General features: G+C 37.6%; 2 protein-coding genes across 2 annotated transcripts in view; both read left to right on the top strand.

Moving 5' to 3' along the window:
- The window catches only part of LOC139136908 (sulfotransferase 1B1-like), a 139,600-nt gene that overhangs the window by 118,462 nt on the left and 2,500 nt on the right, over nt 1-18,638 (top strand). The window lies entirely within an intron of this gene.
- Nucleotides 12,517-17,487, top strand: LOC139137747 (sulfotransferase 1C4-like). The gene is made up of 6 exons (XM_070706012.1): nt 12,517-12,719; nt 13,475-13,598; nt 14,500-14,719; nt 15,611-15,740; nt 15,981-16,075; nt 17,290-17,487. The coding sequence occupies exons 1-6, from the start codon at nt 12,572-12,574 to the stop codon at nt 17,485-17,487; spliced, it is 915 nt and encodes a 304-aa protein (XP_070562113.1). The 5' UTR covers nt 12,517-12,571.

The raw sequence follows: 18,638 nt of genomic DNA, 5'->3' as shown, positions 1-18,638 counted from the left end.
TCATTTCTAAACTGTATACATTAGCTCACGTTTAGCTGGGCGTTCCCAAGGAAAACATTCTACAGATACATGTATGTCCGATATTTACGGTGGCCCATATGTGACAGGTATAAACTTATTTACACAGACAAAACTTTAGTTTTGATAGACAAAACTTTAATTTGGGGGGACATAACTCTAATTTTTGCGGACAAAACTCTAATTTGGGCGGACACATTTCTGATTTCTACGGACACAATTCTAATTTGGGCAGACAAAACTTTAATTTGGACGGACACAATTCTAATGTGGGCCACCAGATCTCTATTTTCTATGGACACAATTCTTTTTTCAGTGGACAAAACTTTCATTTGGACGAACACATATTTAATTCTTATGGACACAAGTCTTATTTTGTACAGACACAACTCTAATTTTCTTGGACACAATTTTCAATTTCTTGATATACAACTTTAATTGCTCCGGGACAAGTCTCATTTCAACGTAGGCAACTCCTATTTCAATAGCCTGCCCTCTAGTGTTCATTGTGACAACAAGCAACTTACGAAGACAAAACATTAACTTTCGAGGACAAAACTTTCTTTTCCTCACGGCGGATATTGAAGTATCCCACAATACTGTTCGTCTGCATCGCAGTAGATCGCCGCGCCAACGTGTGTATAGTGCTAGTGCTTGTGTTGCAGACGAAAAAAGTATCGCCATGTCCAGCTCCAGGTTTGTTTGCGTTACAGACAATATCAAGACAGGCGAATCCATCGAACTTCCCACAGAGGAAAATTTAACAGTTTTATTAAGCACACTGGAAGGCCAGTTTCCCGGTGCATGTGGTTTGAGGTACAAACCAAAGACATTTCGTCCTGGCCCTAACCGTAGCGAATCAGAACGTTTCAGAGGAGTACCAGGGCTCGAAATTAACTTTTTTTCCCTGGTAGTCCCATTGGGCTACCATTTTCTGAAGTTGGTAGCCCAGTGACAAGGTCTGGTAGCCCATGCATGAATGAAGAGGTTTTTTTTGTAAATTATATGATATTTTACATATAATCTAGACAATGAGAGATTTATTTTGCATGATTCTATCCAGGAAGTGAATTTTCTAGCCGTTTGACATCAATGCCTGCAGATTATAGCCTTAGGAGAACGGTAGCATGTGTAGTGGACAACGGTGACGCCTCAAAGTTTGACGACCTATTCACACATACATAGAACTTACATACAAATTTTGATGTTCGCCTTGACAACTTTTCACTCAGCACGTGTAAACATAACATGGCTAAAAATTTCAGGATGACAACTTGGTACAGTCATGTTCCTAATACTTTCGTGGCAATTGGCTATATTTCTCCACCATGGGATGATCTGGTACACTTCGGAAAGCGTAATTTGTAGATGGCCCGGCAGTTTTTTCTTTCCAGTTTGAATAATTTTGTGTATAATAATTGTGATTGATACATTGTGATTAAATAACTATGAAAATGAATTTTCATTGGCCATCATTTCCCGAGCCTGTCATCCAAGTACATATAAGTTCAGATAATGATATTTTATTGAAAGTTTGTCGCAACAAATTCGACTGCACTGTCGCATTTTAATTTCCATAACAAACTCATAGTCTGGCCTTTCTGTGTCAAGCTAGGTTGACTGTCGGACCGAGCGTAGGTCATCTCAGAGCGATCAATATCATGTCGAGCCCACAAAGTAATTTCATGTCCCAGGCTTTGGTAGTCCGTGTGGGCTACCATTTCATGGACTTTGGTAGCCCCAGGGAAAAGTTGGTAGTCTGTGGACGCGGGACTACCGCTAATTTCGAGCCTGAGTACGGATGGAAGGACGTGTCCTCTACCCACCACACTGCGGATGGGATAATGTTGAACTGTATGTCGTGTATTCTGACTGCAAAACAAAAGGTTAGTGCTCTATTTTTTTCCATAGGGAGCTGGAGGTGCACGGTGGAGAGGTTTGATGATATTGAACTTAGTATCGCTTTCGGATTTGGATTCAGTTTCGGGTTAGAGAGGCTAAACTTAGTTGAAACCCAATTAGCTGCATCTTTTCATATAATTTGAACACAATAATTTTAATCAATAGTAGCTTATTCAAAAGTCCTTTCCAATGTGTAGCCATTAAATTTTCCAGATATAGGCAAAGGCCTTAGGATTGGCGAAACAATTTAACAAAGAAATGATTTTTGGCTTCCCAGCCAAGTATGGCTGCAACCAACGAGTATGCAAAGATGATTAAATTTGATAGACCCATTGCATTGCTAGTGATTGAATTCGTAAGATTTTCAGGGGTAATGTGACTTAATGTTGAGAAGCCAAGATATATCATTGAAGATTGGGTGGTAAAGCTTTTTAAGCAAAATGAAGAAAAGATACAGCTAATGGGCTTAAATGACTCAAAAAAGTAGTAAAAACTACTATAAATTCAAAGTCATGCTCAGTCCCTCGAACTGGAAATTGAATCTGAAACTGAGACTAAGTTCAGTGTTGTGAGATTTCAGGGGCACTCAAAGCTGAGGGCGGTGTGTTTGTGTTGTCTTGAGGATGGTGAGTTGTTACTTCCACCACTATGCTCAAGTTGATCGACACTATGGTGCTTAATCACCTCTGAAAGCTACAATGCAACAGCTATTGTAGGAGACACCTAAAATCTATTGAAATGACCATGGAGTATGCCTGTTTGAAAATGTATCAGCTTTGTACTACATAGTGATTGCATTTACCGGTATGTGTACTTTGTGTCAGACACACTTAATTCTCATGCCCTCATACCAGGCAGCAGCACTTTCCCTCAAATATGTACAACAATCACCCTTGCAGTATGTAATTTTGCCAGAGAAAAATGATTTAGCTCAATTTTTTGTTGGAAATTGTGACTATGATAAAAGTAATTCTAAAATCAATTTATTTTTTGGTAAACATATTTTATTATTATTTCATTACTTTAACCTTTTATAAATACTTAGTGGTTTTAGAATACAGAGCAAGATAAAATACTCACACTATCCATTAAGATTTCCTTCAAAAAGGACTTGTGAACATTTTTGCTGAGAAATCACATGAAAATAAACAAGAATATGGATTGTTAAGAATTTGTCAATCACCCATGTCACTACTTAAAATAACATATGTCCACTGAACCCCGTGTAACTTTCTTGCATGTAAATTTTTAAATACTTGATATATACCCTGTATGTTGTTAAATTTTGATTTCATGTTGCTGTAACATTCTCAATTATTTTCAGATGTTGAGGAACACAAGAAGGGCTTCTTTGGCAAAGTAAAATCATTCAAGTCTTACAAAGATGAAAAAAGTTCTGTCTTCCGGAAATTGCCTTTTACAGCCAGCAAGAAGAAATCAAAGTCACAAGATGAGCAAGTTACCATTAACATTGGTCTTATGTATTTTGATGAGAAAACTGGGGTATTGAAACCACATTGGGGTAAACGACTGCCCATTAAAGTGCATCGAAATGCAAATTACTCTGCTACCCTAGAGAGTGGTTTAAGCAAATGGAAAGTGTTCCGTAAAAAATTTATTGATGATGGTATGGATTATTTTTTCTCTTTGAGGATGGCTCAAGAGCCATATTCATACCAGGTGAAGAGAAAAAAGAATTTTTTACCCTTTGTAAATACAAAGAAGCACTGGGAAGGGAGTATAAAAGAATATGCCTGTATCTTTGTCCAGAGGATGATTTTGATAAAGCGGAAGGGTTTGAAAGTTTTATTGATCATGGAGATGATGAAGTATTGTGTGATTATGATGATGATAATGGGATTGATGATCATGAAATAAAGTCAGTTGATAGATCTACTGGTAGTCTGAAAACAAGTGACATAGATAACAACCCTCCAAATAAGAGGAGGAGAATCAAATTTGGAGACCTTACTGATTCAAACACGGGTCATACAGATGTTTGTCATAATAGCCGGTCAGTTCAAAGTGATACTAACAGCATGGATTCACAAACAGAGTTCAAAAGAGATGATGTAACTCAAACAGTGTCTGATAGTGTATATGCCACACTTTTCACAGATGACCTTGATAATCATTGCTCTGATTCTGAAGATGATGTTAAAGTAGTTTCACCAGAATTGCCAGCAGAAATTCCATTTCAGGAAATTTTGAGTAATTTAGCTACTCAAATCAACAAAGATAAGATATCAAAGTTCAACATTTCAAGGAATAAACTCCTTGAAGGTGTAAAAAGGGGGTTGAAACGCAAGTCGTTTAATCCTTGTAACAAAATATCTGTCAAATTTACAGATAATGAGGGGTCATCAGAGGGAGCAGTTGACGCAGGTGGACCAATGAGAGAAATGTTGACACTTAGTTTGAATCATATCACAAATTCTCAGCTGTTTGATGGTGATGCAGATTCAAAGTATATTTCTTGTGTTGCCAAGTGTATTGATGAGAATGAATACTACTTTGCTGGTCAACTGATTGCCATGTCCTTAGTTCATGGGGGTCCCCTCCCACACTGTTTTGCTGAGCATTTTTTTGATGCTGTAGTGTTTGGGCCAGATGGTGCAAAACCTACATTGGATGACCTCCCACAAAATAGTTATAGTAAAATGGAATTAATGAAACTAAAGCATGCCACTTTGTCTGAAACTGATAGTGTTATAACTGGAAGCTTGGAGAATTTCCTTGATTTAAGCTGGCACATGGAAAATAATCAGATGTGAAGATGACAAAGAAAGGGTTATTCTGTCTTCAGTAAAATGGTATTTATATGGCAGGAACAGACCTGCACTTGATCAGTTTAGAGATGGTCTATCTACACTTGGAGTACTTGCTGCAATGCAGCAGTATCCAAATAGTTTCAAGCCAGCATTTTGTCATCAATCTGTTGCTCTCACAGCAGATATGTTTGCTGCTGAGAACAAGGTACAACACACAAGAAGTGAAATTGGATCAAACAAATTTAATGTTGAAAGTAATGTGTTGTCCTATTGGGCAGATTTTCTTCAGGATGTTGAAGAGGGTGAAGTTCCTAACATAACACTTCCACAAATTCTCATGTTCAGTACTGGCTGCAGTGAATTTATCTTTGGATTAAGATTAGAAATTCAATTTCTGCATCAAAATGATGAGTCCGGTGCACCATCAAGGTTTCCTAAGGCCAATACTTGCAGCTGTATACTTCACTTACCAGTTGTACATAACACATACAATGAGTTCAAAAATGATGTTGCATTTGGAATTGCAAATGCTAAAGGTTTTGGATATGCATGAGAATTTTTCTGAATACATGCAAGCAGATCTCACTGTAAACACATCACCTGTGTACATAAATACCATCCTCTTTTTTGTTACCATCCTATTATCAGATGCTAGTCTTGATATTTTAAGTAGTCACCGTGTCCATAGTGGCATGTAACTTTCAAACCACATAATGTAAGCCAATGCAATATAATATAGCATTTCTAATATATTTAATGAAAGTTGTCATCCGACTGCCAGTATATTTTCAAATCAGTATTCTTACAACAGTTGTTTTCTCCCTTTTTGCCAGTGTTAGATTACCTTGACAGAATTGTGTTGTGAAGCCCTTATAATTTTATCTTACATCATTTTTATTGTTTGTGTTTCATTCAGTAGCCTGGTTTGATACAGTTATATAATCAGGGATCTCAATAATATACATCCAAGCACATTGCATATTCAATGTTTTCTTGTTATCATGTTTGTGTTAATTATTACTTATGCCAAGTCATATTCTGAATGATACCTTGTAATGGAAGGATTAGCACCTTGTAAGTTTTAGTATTTATGAACTATATGGTTAGAGACACTTCATGGTAATCAAACTTCTATGTTAACACTAACATATATCAATCAGTGTTCTACCTGTGTATGTATACTATAGTATACACTGGTTTTGAGAAGGGGAGCTACTTTGACATATTGGCATCATTCTAGACAAAAAGTAAGCTAGAGGGTCTAGAGTTCCAGCTGAGCTTGAATACTGTTGAAAAATTCATGATGTTACCTGTAGATGTTTGGATTTGACTAACCAAATCTATTGCAAATTATTAAAACTTGTAACATTTTCAGAATCAATAGTGATTTAAAGTCAAAGAATCCAAAACATATCTTCAAAGATTGTATTTTTTTGGGTAAGCATGCCAGAAAGGATATAGCTAATGGGGCTTTAATCATTTTAGCTCACAATGATTACTGTATACTAATGGTTAATTAAGATGTCAGCATTACAGCGCATTGCCAGCAATTCGTTTATAAATTGTAATCACATTTGGTTAGCACTAGAAGGTCACCATGCTAAGTTTGATCTTGTTAGAAACAGTGACTTTGGAGATTTTTGTTGGACAAAACACTTGAAAAAACCATGGAGACCTGTATCTTATATATTTAGCAAGCACTTGATGCTAGATCTTTACTTTGATTAGTTAAAGTAATACCATCTAAAGCTACAACAAAGTTTTTCTTGATTGTTAATGAGGTTTATGTGTATCTGCACCATTCACACATTTATAGAATATTTCTATGCATAGCTTTGGTGCTTTGAGATGAAAGTTTCAAATATACTCTTCTTGTATTCAGTGTTTATAATAACTTACAGTTTGTGAAAAGTTTCAAATATTCTCTTCTTGTATTCAGTGTTTATAATAACTTACAGTTTGTGAAAAGTTTCAAATATTCTCTTCCTGTATTCCCAATGTTTATGACTGATACTCTTCACCTGTACTACAAATACCAAGTTGACATACAGTTGTTTACTATTCACTATATTTACATTATTGAATCAATACTATTAAAGGTCCATCAGCTGCAACTCTGGTTGACTTTTTGACCTTAAAATGGCTGATAATAATGTCCCAGAGGTTATGTAAATTCTACAGGTCAAAGATGTAGCATTTTACTGTATGTTATACAACATCCATTTATGGTTGAAAAGGTACATAAATTATCTTACAGCTTCATTTCATTGTAAAACTTGCAATGGAATGACGCTGTAAGATAATTGACGTACTTGTTTAGTCTCCTCAAGCAAGGACATTGTTCAATATAAAATTGTAGAGCCAAATGCACTCTCAAATTCAGTTAAGTAGAGCCCAGAAGGATTTCACACCTCTGGAGCAAACTTCAGCCAAATAAATCAACTATTCTTGGCCAGCTCTATATCTTTCTCCCAGTACATTGTGGGTGGAGGTTAGTAGTTATCAGAAAGTGTTTATTTTCATAACATAATTTTGAGACCAGTTCTAATAGTTTGAAATTGTAATTCTGAAATCACTACAGAAAGTTGCTGATCATAGACCTTAGAAATCAAACAAGGTGTGTAAGATGTCTCATAGGTCCAAGTTTTACACTCAATGGATCTTGCATTATGGCAAATATGTGTGTGTACAAAGAATAGTGAAAAAATGATAAACAAACTATTGATTGGTCTACTGTTGGATACTTGTTTTTTGAAATAAATGTTTTTTTTATTCAGAAACTAAGCATATACGTTGTCCATACATGCTTGCATGTGCATGAAGTTGCATGTGAATTGAAGAACCACATGTGAAGTAACACCAAGAGAGTTATTGGATATTTCACATTGCAGAACTCTCTACAAAATACCCTATTGCAAATTTTGTAACAATTAAGTGGCCCCTACACCAAATCAGCGTAATAATCAGACTTTGAGATGAAGATTTAGGTGCATCTGAAGTTTACTTATCAAAACAAAGCGTTCTGGCTGTATGGATGCAGGTATTGGTGACTAAATACATACTATTTATATGAATTTGTGAATGGGCCTGAAATATATTTGTATTGTATGCTTTAACATGTACTCAAAACTCCCTCTCTGAGCCCAATGACTTCCTGACCACCATATATAGCATGAGACATGAATGAAGGATTCTAAAATTACAGTTTTGAATCACTGAACCAACATTCTTCACTGTACTGAAATTTCCTTTTAACGCATACTGCAGAAGATAATGGAGTATTCACCTAGTATATGAATCTTGGTAAAGAAAGTGTGATCCCATTCACCAGAACACTTGGAAATGAATACCACTGAGACATTGCATACTGTTTCTTCCATTGCAATACTTGATGTTTTAGAAAATGGTGAGAAATTTCAAATACACTGATATCTATTTATTGTCCTTGCTGTTTTGTCACAAATAAGTATTTTTATGATATACTTTCAGCCAATGTTATTAATTACAAAAATATCTGTGACAAGAATATTGGCGACATTTGATTCACAAATTTTATTGAGCTGCAGCTCATGGGGCTTTAACAATACAAAACGAAAAATTACTGTTCCACTGCATTCATTTCTTAATGCACATTATATGCCATCATTTGCACATACAAGTAAATTCTCGTACAGGGCTTTGGCTTCCCGCCAATTTTCTGGTACTGACAGTTGACAACTTTGAACCACATACTTGAAGTAATCCTGGTATTCATTTGTATCATCTGATTCAATGATTTGTGTTTCTGCATAGTTTATTTCTTGCTCTGGAACAGGCAGAATCAAATTGTCTGTGCCACCATGGTGTTCTGGAATGAAGTACAATGAGTCAGGTCTACCACAGACAGTCTCATTTCGAGACTGTCTAATATAGTGTGTGTTCCAGTGTTCTTTCACATGATCCAAATCTTTTTGAAGGAGGCCGGCAAACCTAAACCATAAACATTCCTTATTCAGCCTATCACTACTGTCAAAGATACCCTGTGCTTCCAAATCTTTGAACAGGTTGATCCACCATGATGAACGATTTCTGCGAAGAAATGACCACCAAGCCTCAATTCTTTGATTACGTTGTGAGGCAACATATCTGTGAGCATCTGAGTCATCTCGAAAGAAGCACTGAATTGCTGCCACTGTCCCGTTTTCAGTACCCAAATCAGTATCCAACTCAATGGGGCACCCTCCAAATTCACGCACAGCATGTAAATAGTATGCGGCCACATTGTCTGGCAAGTTATTAGAACGGGTTACATACAGCCACAAAATCTTCCTGCTATATCCATCAACACACCCATGTATAGGGAGCCCAAAGGGCTTTAGCTTATCGTAGCCATCTATGTGCCACACACAATTGGGCCCTGGGCAAAGATACTCCCTCCGTTTAAGACGGTGCGCTCTGCGTAGTTCGCTGCCTTCTGGGTCCAATTCCCTCAACATTTCTTGAACAACACTTCTTGGCACACGTATGCCACGCAACTGAAGGGAATGCCACACTGTTCTATACCCTCCTACACAGCCAGGGCCATCCAGTATCTGAATAATAGAGTCTCTCACAACATTGATATCGTAATGAGCAGATCGTCGCCGTAAATTCAACCGTGCCAATCGCCTCATGAGAGTTCTTGGACTGATATGAATGTCATAATATTTTGCCAGGAACAACACAATTTCGTCGTACCTATATCCTCTATAAAAGAAATACTCGATCAAGTCGTCTTCGCAATACTCCGCAATAGAGTCGCTACAAGTCTCCATTGCCAATGTAGCAGCACAACTCCATTAGCGGACGAACAGTATTGTGGGATACTTTAATATCCGCCGTGAGGAAAAGAAAGTTTTGTCCTCTAAAATTAAAGTTTTGTCTTTGCAAGTTGCTTGTTGTCACATTGAACACTAGAGGGCAGGCTGTTGAAATAGGAGTTGCCTACGTTGAAATGAGACTTGTCCCGGAGCAATTAAAGTTGTATATCAAGAAATTGAAAATTGTGTCCAAGAAAATTAGAGTTGTATCTGTACAAAATAAGACTTGTGTCCATAAGAATTAAATATGTGTTCGTCCAAATGAAAGTTTTGTCCACTGAAAAAAAGAATTGTGTCCATAGAAAATAGAGATCTGGTGGCCCACATTAGAATTGTGTCCCGTCCAAATCAAAGTTTTGTCTGCCCAAATTAGAATTGTGTCCGTAGAAATCAGAAATGTGTCCGCCCAAATTAGAGTTTTGTCCGCAAAAATTAGATTATGTCCGTTGAAATCATAAATGTGTCCCCCCAAATTAAAGTTTTGTCTATCAAAACTAAAGTTTTGTCTAAATAAGTTTATACCTGTCACATATGGGCCACCGTAGATATTGGCATAAATGGGCTTTTTTGATTAAGGTAGTATGCGCCTCAAAAGTGAAAGGCTTAAACATTTGCTCAAACTTTCTGAATGACACTTAAAACCATTCTCTTACCAGATCAACAATAAAAATCGGGTGTCACGGTGCAAAGTTTGGAACTAACGAAACAAAGTACTATGACAGAACCCCATGGCCGGTGAGTGCAAGCGAGCGAAGCGAGTGAAAGGACTGCCGCCGAATACACCGCAGCACGAGTGCAAATACCGCTAGTACGGCGCGCTTGCACTCACAGGCCATGGGGTTCTGTTATTATTACATATGTTCTATCTTTTATTTGCATCATTTATCGAGAGAATCGACGATTAGTCGTGCGCACTACTTGTCTGTCAAAGCTTCAGGGCGACCCTGCGGAGTTATATAACATTGACATACTGTAATGAGGCATCGAACCAGCTTTCACTTTTCATTGGTCAGCGCCGTCACACCCTCTATTTTGATTGGCTAAACTATTGTTTACTTGTTTATCGAGGATGATGTAAGAGGAACGTTGCAGGCTCGAATTCTGCTTGCCATCGCTCACACATACATACGTAGCCACAGATAGATAGCCAAGAAGAGAACTTTGAACATGGAACGCTTTTGATTTTTTCACATTTTGAGCTTGAAATTCTTCTAAATGATCGATACAAATAACAGTTCGAAGATTTTTACGGGAAATTTAAGAGTAGGATACGGCAAACGTAACTTGTCGAACGATCAAATTCCAGTGTTCACCGTGGCACACAAGCGCTCACTCAGTCTCTGTTATCAATAGCGTGTAGGACACACAAGCACAGAGTAAACTGCACGCAAAAGTGACTTTCTTTTGTAAACAGGGAATGTCCGGTGAGAAAACTACTGGCAAAAACGTCTCTGAAAATGTTAACTGTTTAATTGGCTCCGCTGCGTCCGCAGTTACGTGTGTTTCGATGTATGATGGCCGCCGTGGTACGGCGGCCACCGTGTATCCATGGAACTAGAAACGGACGTCGCCAGTTGTCAATGTTTTTGCTTCGCTGACAAACAAACTGCTCTTCCGGATAATAAAAATCATCCTCACACTATAATAAGTACAGACAATTTTCTTTGTCGTAGATTTTAATCGGTAATGTCATGCATTTTACTATAACTAGCATCAAACCAAAGTGAAATGAAATCTTGTAGACGACATTTTTTGTGTTTACAAACAAAAATAGTTCCGGGTCAAAATTGGTAAATACTCATTAACATAAAGGAATGGCATAATGTTTTTGGTATTGCACTGCAGTGCAAATACCGGTAGTACGCGCGCGCTTCGATGCGAATAAACTGTGGTACATATGTAATAATCGACATTTTGCTATATTTGAAATTAAAAATGGCCCCATACCTGTGTTACCCTTGCGGGGGTAAAATTAAATTGATGGATTTTCGAAAAGCTAAGAGGCGAGAGTTTTTCTTTCCCAAAGTGCTTTAAAATGAGCCTCGACAAGTGGTAAATCAGAAAAGAATTGTACAAATTTGAGAGTCCGACTATCTGGCACAAGACCACTAATTAATTCCCCATAGGCCACCACAGTAGCGTTGAGCTCGACTTTCCTATTTTAAAACATTCAGCGGCACAAATCCTCTTAACAGGTGTTAGGTCAATGTCAGCTTGACAACTGATTAATTTTTCGTGTGGGCAAGTCCACGGAAATTTTGAGATAGCGATGAAAATAGCGCCCTCAGTGGTGTTTTTGACAAAATTCAGGCTTATTGTTATGATTTCTATTAGCCCTAGAACTCCTCATATTACCACCAAATGCTTCAGCCGTTATTCACAACAGTCTGCATTTTGATTCAGGCAGAAAAATATCTTTACAAAAATTCTTGACGTTAAAGTCCAAACTAAACAAGCATCCATGCAGATATCAAAACGTCAAGGTCTGCACTATTTTTCTTCCGAACTATCTTCGTGGGCTTGTGCCATCTGTCCCCGAGGCGCGTTCTATGCTGACCTCTTATCCTTTATGAAATTAATCGTGCCCTTGAAATGATACAATGAGCTACAATAACACCTACTTATGTGTTTTGGGTTTCGCTCATTTAGTTTTTTGCTGAGTCATTTAACGTTAATAAAGTTTCATTGAAATAACGCTTTAACGGTATATTTGCTTGACTATTGGAAGGTGTACCCATTTCCAATATATCCACATTCGTTTTCTCAAGAAATCGAATTTTGACTTTGATGACTCTGCAAAAACTAGAGCTAAACCAAAAGTACATGAGCGGAATCGATGTTTATATGCATTCATACGACATTTAAGGGATAGCCAGTAGCAGATAAGGGACTTCGAAGCAGGGGTTTAAATCCATCATGTGACCACCATTGAAATGGCAGTAATGTAGGTCATCGATGTTTCATGGGTGCGCCCCCAAATTGTTGTCGAAGCACCATACCAGAACCAAGACCATAATAAGTTTCCGTGAGTCGTGTCACAAAATGGACGAGAACGCCAGGTTTCTTGCATCTGCTTTCGAACACGATGGGGTGTGTTACTCCAAGGACACTAACAGAAAGATGATAGAGAGACCGGACATCGTCAACTGCCGAGAGGACGATGTCTTCGTTGCTAGCTACCCAAAGTCGGGTAAGTTGATTACTACACTGAGCCCCACTTGTTGCTTGCTTGTTCATCCTACGTTAATTAATCTTTAGATAGAACAATAAACCATGTATCGTTTGCTATTCGTCTATTTTTTGCATAAGTGGTTACTTATGACAGGTATTCCGAGGTGCTTAACGATTTCAGCGTGATATAAAGCGGTCCTCACCACGGCCATGACCTCAAACAGCCATTCATAGGTATAAAAGTCAACGAACTATTCAGGTGACTTTGATTCTATGAAGCTTAGTCATGCAGTGCTTCGACTGAATCTGTTTTAGTAATTTAAAACCTGATCTAATCATGAAACATAAGGAATGAACCAGTCACAGACAAGCTTGCGAGACAGCTTCGGCCAGTCTCGATTATTCCCTACACTTACCGAACCTTGGAGAAACTTATTTAAGGCACAATATTGCCAATAGGCCTAAATAATGCACAGGCCTATAGTAACCTCGATCAATTAATTTCTAAACGACTTCCACACCATTCTTATGGGTCGGAACTATAATCTTACCAGATGTGAAATGAAAATGCTCCCGTGTTTCAGTGTTTATTGCAATGGGCTGTAAAGCGACACTTTTCTCTGACATCATAACCATGAGTTCGTAAATTCGTAAAAGTTTCGTCATCAACATCACGAAAAGAAGGGTTGCCGATACTTCCACAATGCATCCCAATTATTAGAAAACTGTGTTCTCATGAACTGGTATAGAAGCAATATCTGTCTGTCTTTTCAGGAACCACATGGACGATAGAGATGGTATCATTGGTAATGAATGGAGGAAACGCAGAGATTAACACTGCTGCCCATCAACAAGAGAGACACCCAATGTTAGAGGCTGAATTCAAATTCCCTCTCTGGTATTTTACATCAATATTATGATTAATCACAATAGTTATTCATAAAGCCAATACGCAATGCCACCAATCGATATGTATATATATATATATATATTTTTGTGTCTGTCTGTCTGTCTGTCTGTCTGTCTGTGTCTGTTTGTCTGTTTCTGTGTGTTTGTGTCTGTGTTTGTGTCTGTGTGTGTACAATAACACAAATTACTGCAAGTACAAAGTGATATCTATATACTTCGATATATTTACATATGTATATGTATGTGTGTGTATACAGCCTCTTCCTCTTAAATACACCTGCCGTTCGAGGAAACATCACTGTCATAACAACCTGAATAGAAGGATCAATGTCTTCTAGTAACCCGCGAATTTCTGACAATACAGTCAAGTTATCGAATCTGAACTGTCGGAGTCGTCATCGCACTGTTAAGGTAGCATACGCCTCAAAAATGAACGATTGCTCAAACTTTGGTCGAGCAAATTTCAACTATTGTCCTTCAAAAATCAAGATTAAATTTCAGGGGTCACTATGCGAAATTTGGTACTGTAGAAGCAGATTACCCAATGTTTACCGATATTTGAAATTCAAAAATGGTCACAGTCCTTTTCTTATCTCTGTGAGGAAAAATAAAATTATCGATTTTTGCGAATCTATGCCGTTGAAAACTTGTATTAACTCCAAGAGCTTCGAAATGAGCCACCCATACAAGTGATATGCCAAAAGAAAATTGTAAAAATTTGAAAGTCAGAATATTCGTCCAAGAGGCGCGTTCTAACTTAACATTGTTGCGGAAGTAAGAAAGTCTTCGGGACAATGTTGTCAGCAAAGATTGACAACATGCTTGTTAGTTTAAATCTGCAATATTCACGGGAAATGTATAACATGGAAATTACTCTCCGATTAACTTAGGGTGTGTTTAGCGGTACGTCTTCTCGTATTACTCAAACCTATATTGCCAAATGCCATCATGGAGCTATCATTCATTAAGATGCTACTTTTACTGCAAAAGATTGGTTTTGAGAGTGGAGACGGACTCAAGCAGATGGAGAAAATTCAACAACCAAGGCTTTTGAAGTCTCACCTGCCGTACGACGCCTTCCCAAGTCAAGCCATAAGTAAGAAATGTAAGGTATGTTCCACCATCTCTTACCTTGAAAGTATTCAGTGGAAAGAAATCATTCGTTATCTATATCGCCAACATTTAAAATCACTAAGTTCCAGACAGTCAGTTTTGTGTTAATCGGTAAGTAAGTAAGTAAGTAAGTAAGTAAGTAAGTAAGTAAGTAAGTAAGTAAGTAAATCTATTTTATTGGTAGTTATGTAGGTGTATAGGTAGGCAGACACAGAGAGAGACGGTGGACGGGCGAAAAAGGTACTGATAGATGATGTGCATACAAGGTCAAATATAGGACCTTTTATATTTTAGTGTTCGAGCTTGCATGGCTGGAGCTGTTCAGTTTATCATTCTATCACTCTATCTTCATAGGCATCTGCCTACATATGCATAATTATGTTTAATGTTTTAATTTGTACGTATCTGTAAATTAAGGGAACTTCATGTTGTCACGGTCTATTTCCTTGTTCTGTCTTATTTTATTACTATGTGTTTCTACTTAACCCAATTTGAGGGCTGTAATTTCTCCAACCAGAATTTCACTGCAACTTTTTAACAATTCTGTATTTTTTTTTTTTTTTTTTTTTTTTTTTTTTGATAATTTTAGACCAAACGGACATAACATGGCATTGGCTACAGTGTTTCATCAAAATTTTGGCAAAAGTCTGAAAAAATTGACTGAGGCAGATTTTATAAAGGCGACAAAAATCGACCTTGGCGCTCAGAGGGATATAGTTCTTGCAGTTGACAAATCTGTATTCAATGTACCAAAGCTCTTTATTTCCCTGTGATATCCCGTTTCAGTCACAGTCCCGCCACACTGTGATTCAGTTATATTACTGGGCCATTTTCCGATCGGAAAATGAAGTTGGTGAATATAAGTTTTCTGATTTACTTCCCGAGTAGGTCGTATATGTCGCCCGAAATCCTAAGGATACAGGCGTGTCGTTTTTTCACCATGTTAGTATGGGTACGGCTCCGATGGACTACAAAGGATCTTGGAACGACTTTTACAAGCTCTATGTAAATGACAAAGGTATGACTTCTCTTCGGGTCTATGACAAACGCAGGAAACTGTACTGTATGTATGTAACAAAAACGACTTTTAATACCTTGGCATGTCAATAATCATAATGATGTAAAAGGTGAATTAAGCAAAGACGACCGTGAATACTGTACGATGACAAGAACTGAGTTTTAACGTTTGTATAAAAACTGCCAAATTTTATATGTAAATGACTTTGTCTGTTCTTTTTCTTTTCTGTTGACTTAACAGTGTGGTATGGAAGTTGGTTTGATCACGTGTTGACATGGTGGCAACATAGGAACGACGAAAACGTCTTATTTCTAAAATATGAGGATATGAAAAAGGTGGGTACTGCGATAGAGTCCAGTCGTCATTTCGCATGCACGCAACTATAGGAAACATATTGATTTACGTTGGAACAACCTATTAGAACGCTTTTAGCCATCCTTAGGTACTTATTGTAACTGCCTGGCTCCAACAAAAACTCGTCGGCGAGTGGTTGTGCCTGAATTTTACTGCATTCCAGACTTCTCTAAATAGCTGATCAACTTGGAAATTTAATTCTTATCATTATCTATTGTATCTGAAATTTATAATAATGTTCATTTCCTTTGAACGTTTTATTGATTATCACTAGTTAGGTCATCAAAATGTACTTATCGCCAATAATTAGAGGCACGTATTTATCGCCAATACTTGGAGGTGTATACTTATGTGCTTATGAGTTCGAGACTCGGTTAGTCCAGCGTAGCAGACTCACTGTCGAAGTGATTTCAAGACTCTAGCACGGTGTTGTGGTCTTGATCCAGGCACTTTACTCCCTATTGCTCCACTGAGTAATGGGTTATGGGTACCTTAACCAGTAATAGACCTTTTCCCGGTTATCCAACAATGCATTGCAGTGACTTTATCAAACACCGTATATAAGCTTAAAACAGCGAAAACATGCTGATTTGTTTTGTACAGCAAATTGTTATAGAAGAATGACACAAATTTGCAATACCAAATAATGCCCCGTTTATAATCTACCCATCAGCGACGAAAATATAGGTCAGGGTGTAATCTGCCATAGAGTTCTATGAGTAACGTACCCTGCGTGTATCCTACGGCTAAAAAGTTCTATGTATAACGTACGCTTTGTATACCCTGGCGCGCACTGCATAATGGAACCGCTAAAAGAACTATTAGGCATTGGTCTGTTGGATGATGGATTGAATAAATAATAGACAAAGAATATATCAAATGTACTCCTGCCAACTTCTACACGAGATCTTATCTACCTTGACACTACACTCATCCCATCGTTAATCGATATAGTTGATTGAATTATTTACTTTAAGGTTGATTTTATGTTTTATTTTGTCATCTGAAACGGCAGATATAGCTGTTTTCTCTCCTTAACAGGCTACGAACGAAACAACTTACGTCATACAAATGGAACCTAAACTTCATCTGTGTCAAACAGCGAAACATTCGAGTATTAAAATGCTAAATGAATTAAGGAACACGTGGTTCGTCACTGTGTCTCATTCATTATATATTGTACATTTGTCATCAGGATCCTAGGGGTGCTGTCAAGTCGATTGCTGATTTTCTGGATGTCAGTTTGACCGAGGATACGATTGATAACATTGTTGAGTTTTGTTCTTTTAAGAAGATGAAGGAAAACAAGGCTGTCAATTTTTCCCTCCTGGTCGGTGACAGTGTCAAGCATGAATTCGTCAGGAAAGGTAAAAGACAGGGCATTATAGATTGATGATAGAACAAGCAACCCCCTCTCTTGCCCGTTCTCTTGAAAAAGAAAAAAGAGTACTTTAGATTTAGGGCTTCGGGAAAGCTGATAGCACACTATGTTGGCGGATACAAAGGACTTAAGATACAGAGTACTGTTTGATTACCACGTGCACTGCCTCGCTATAAGCATCACAGGTGGTCACGTACCTCACTTCGTCACACGCTTTCCCTCTCCCAGGATATCTTTTTCAAATCAATAAATTTATATTTGGTTTACCTTAAAGTCGGGTATGCAAACGTTAGAGTACAGTGCCAGGACGGAAAAGTTGTACAAGGAAATGATAAATGTTCATGGATGAGTTCTAGATGCTGTCATTTGCATTAAACCCTTTAGAAAGTTGAAAAAAATTACATGTACTTGCGTAAGCTTTGTCTACCAGTCTCCTTGGAACCGTGCTGTAGTCAATATGACACCCTGTCAAGATTGTCAAGATTGAAAATCGCTTATCACTGGCCATAGTCTTTGATGAAACAAAATGTTCATGTATTTACCTATGTTCTAGATTTACGATAAGACTGCGTTCACAAAAACGGTGAGGGGGCTGGAGGAATTCAGAGGGGGATTCGAAAATTTTGTGGGTAGTAGGGAGGGACTTGAAAGTTTCGCTCTACCTGTAGAAAGGGGACCTGAGTTTTTTTGGTTCCCTTTTACTTTTCGTAGGTAATTCAATGAAAATCGAATAACATTTTAATGTCATAGAATTGTTCTAATGATAATAATAAATAAATAAAATCTAAAATCTAAACATGTATAATGATTTTCGTTACAAAACCAAACGTGTGGGCCTAGTAACGGGGCAGATACTGCAACTCTTGATATTTTTCAATATTTGTATGCAATATATCAAATATAGTTCTTTCCTGTCTCCCTAAAGCATGCTAAAACACACAATATTCAGGTTGTTGATAAAGCGTTTTATATAAATATGTATTTGATGATAATTGAATTAGAGTCCCGACTGAAAGTCATTTAATTGTCAGTGATACAAATGCATGGTACACATACACAGGCTGTGTTGGCAAGCTAAATACTGGACAGTTTACCATGCATGGTGTAGGGAGTAGAACAAAAACGCAGTTGTATAAACTGATCAAAAACATTGTCAATATCAA

The sequence above is a fragment of the Ptychodera flava genome, chromosome 7 (genome assembly GCF_041260155.1).
Source record: "Ptychodera flava strain L36383 chromosome 7, AS_Pfla_20210202, whole genome shotgun sequence".
Lineage (NCBI taxonomy): Eukaryota > Metazoa > Hemichordata > Enteropneusta > Ptychoderidae > Ptychodera > Ptychodera flava.
Note: the sequence above shows the minus strand (reverse complement) of the source record. Positions and strands in the feature narration are given on the sequence as shown.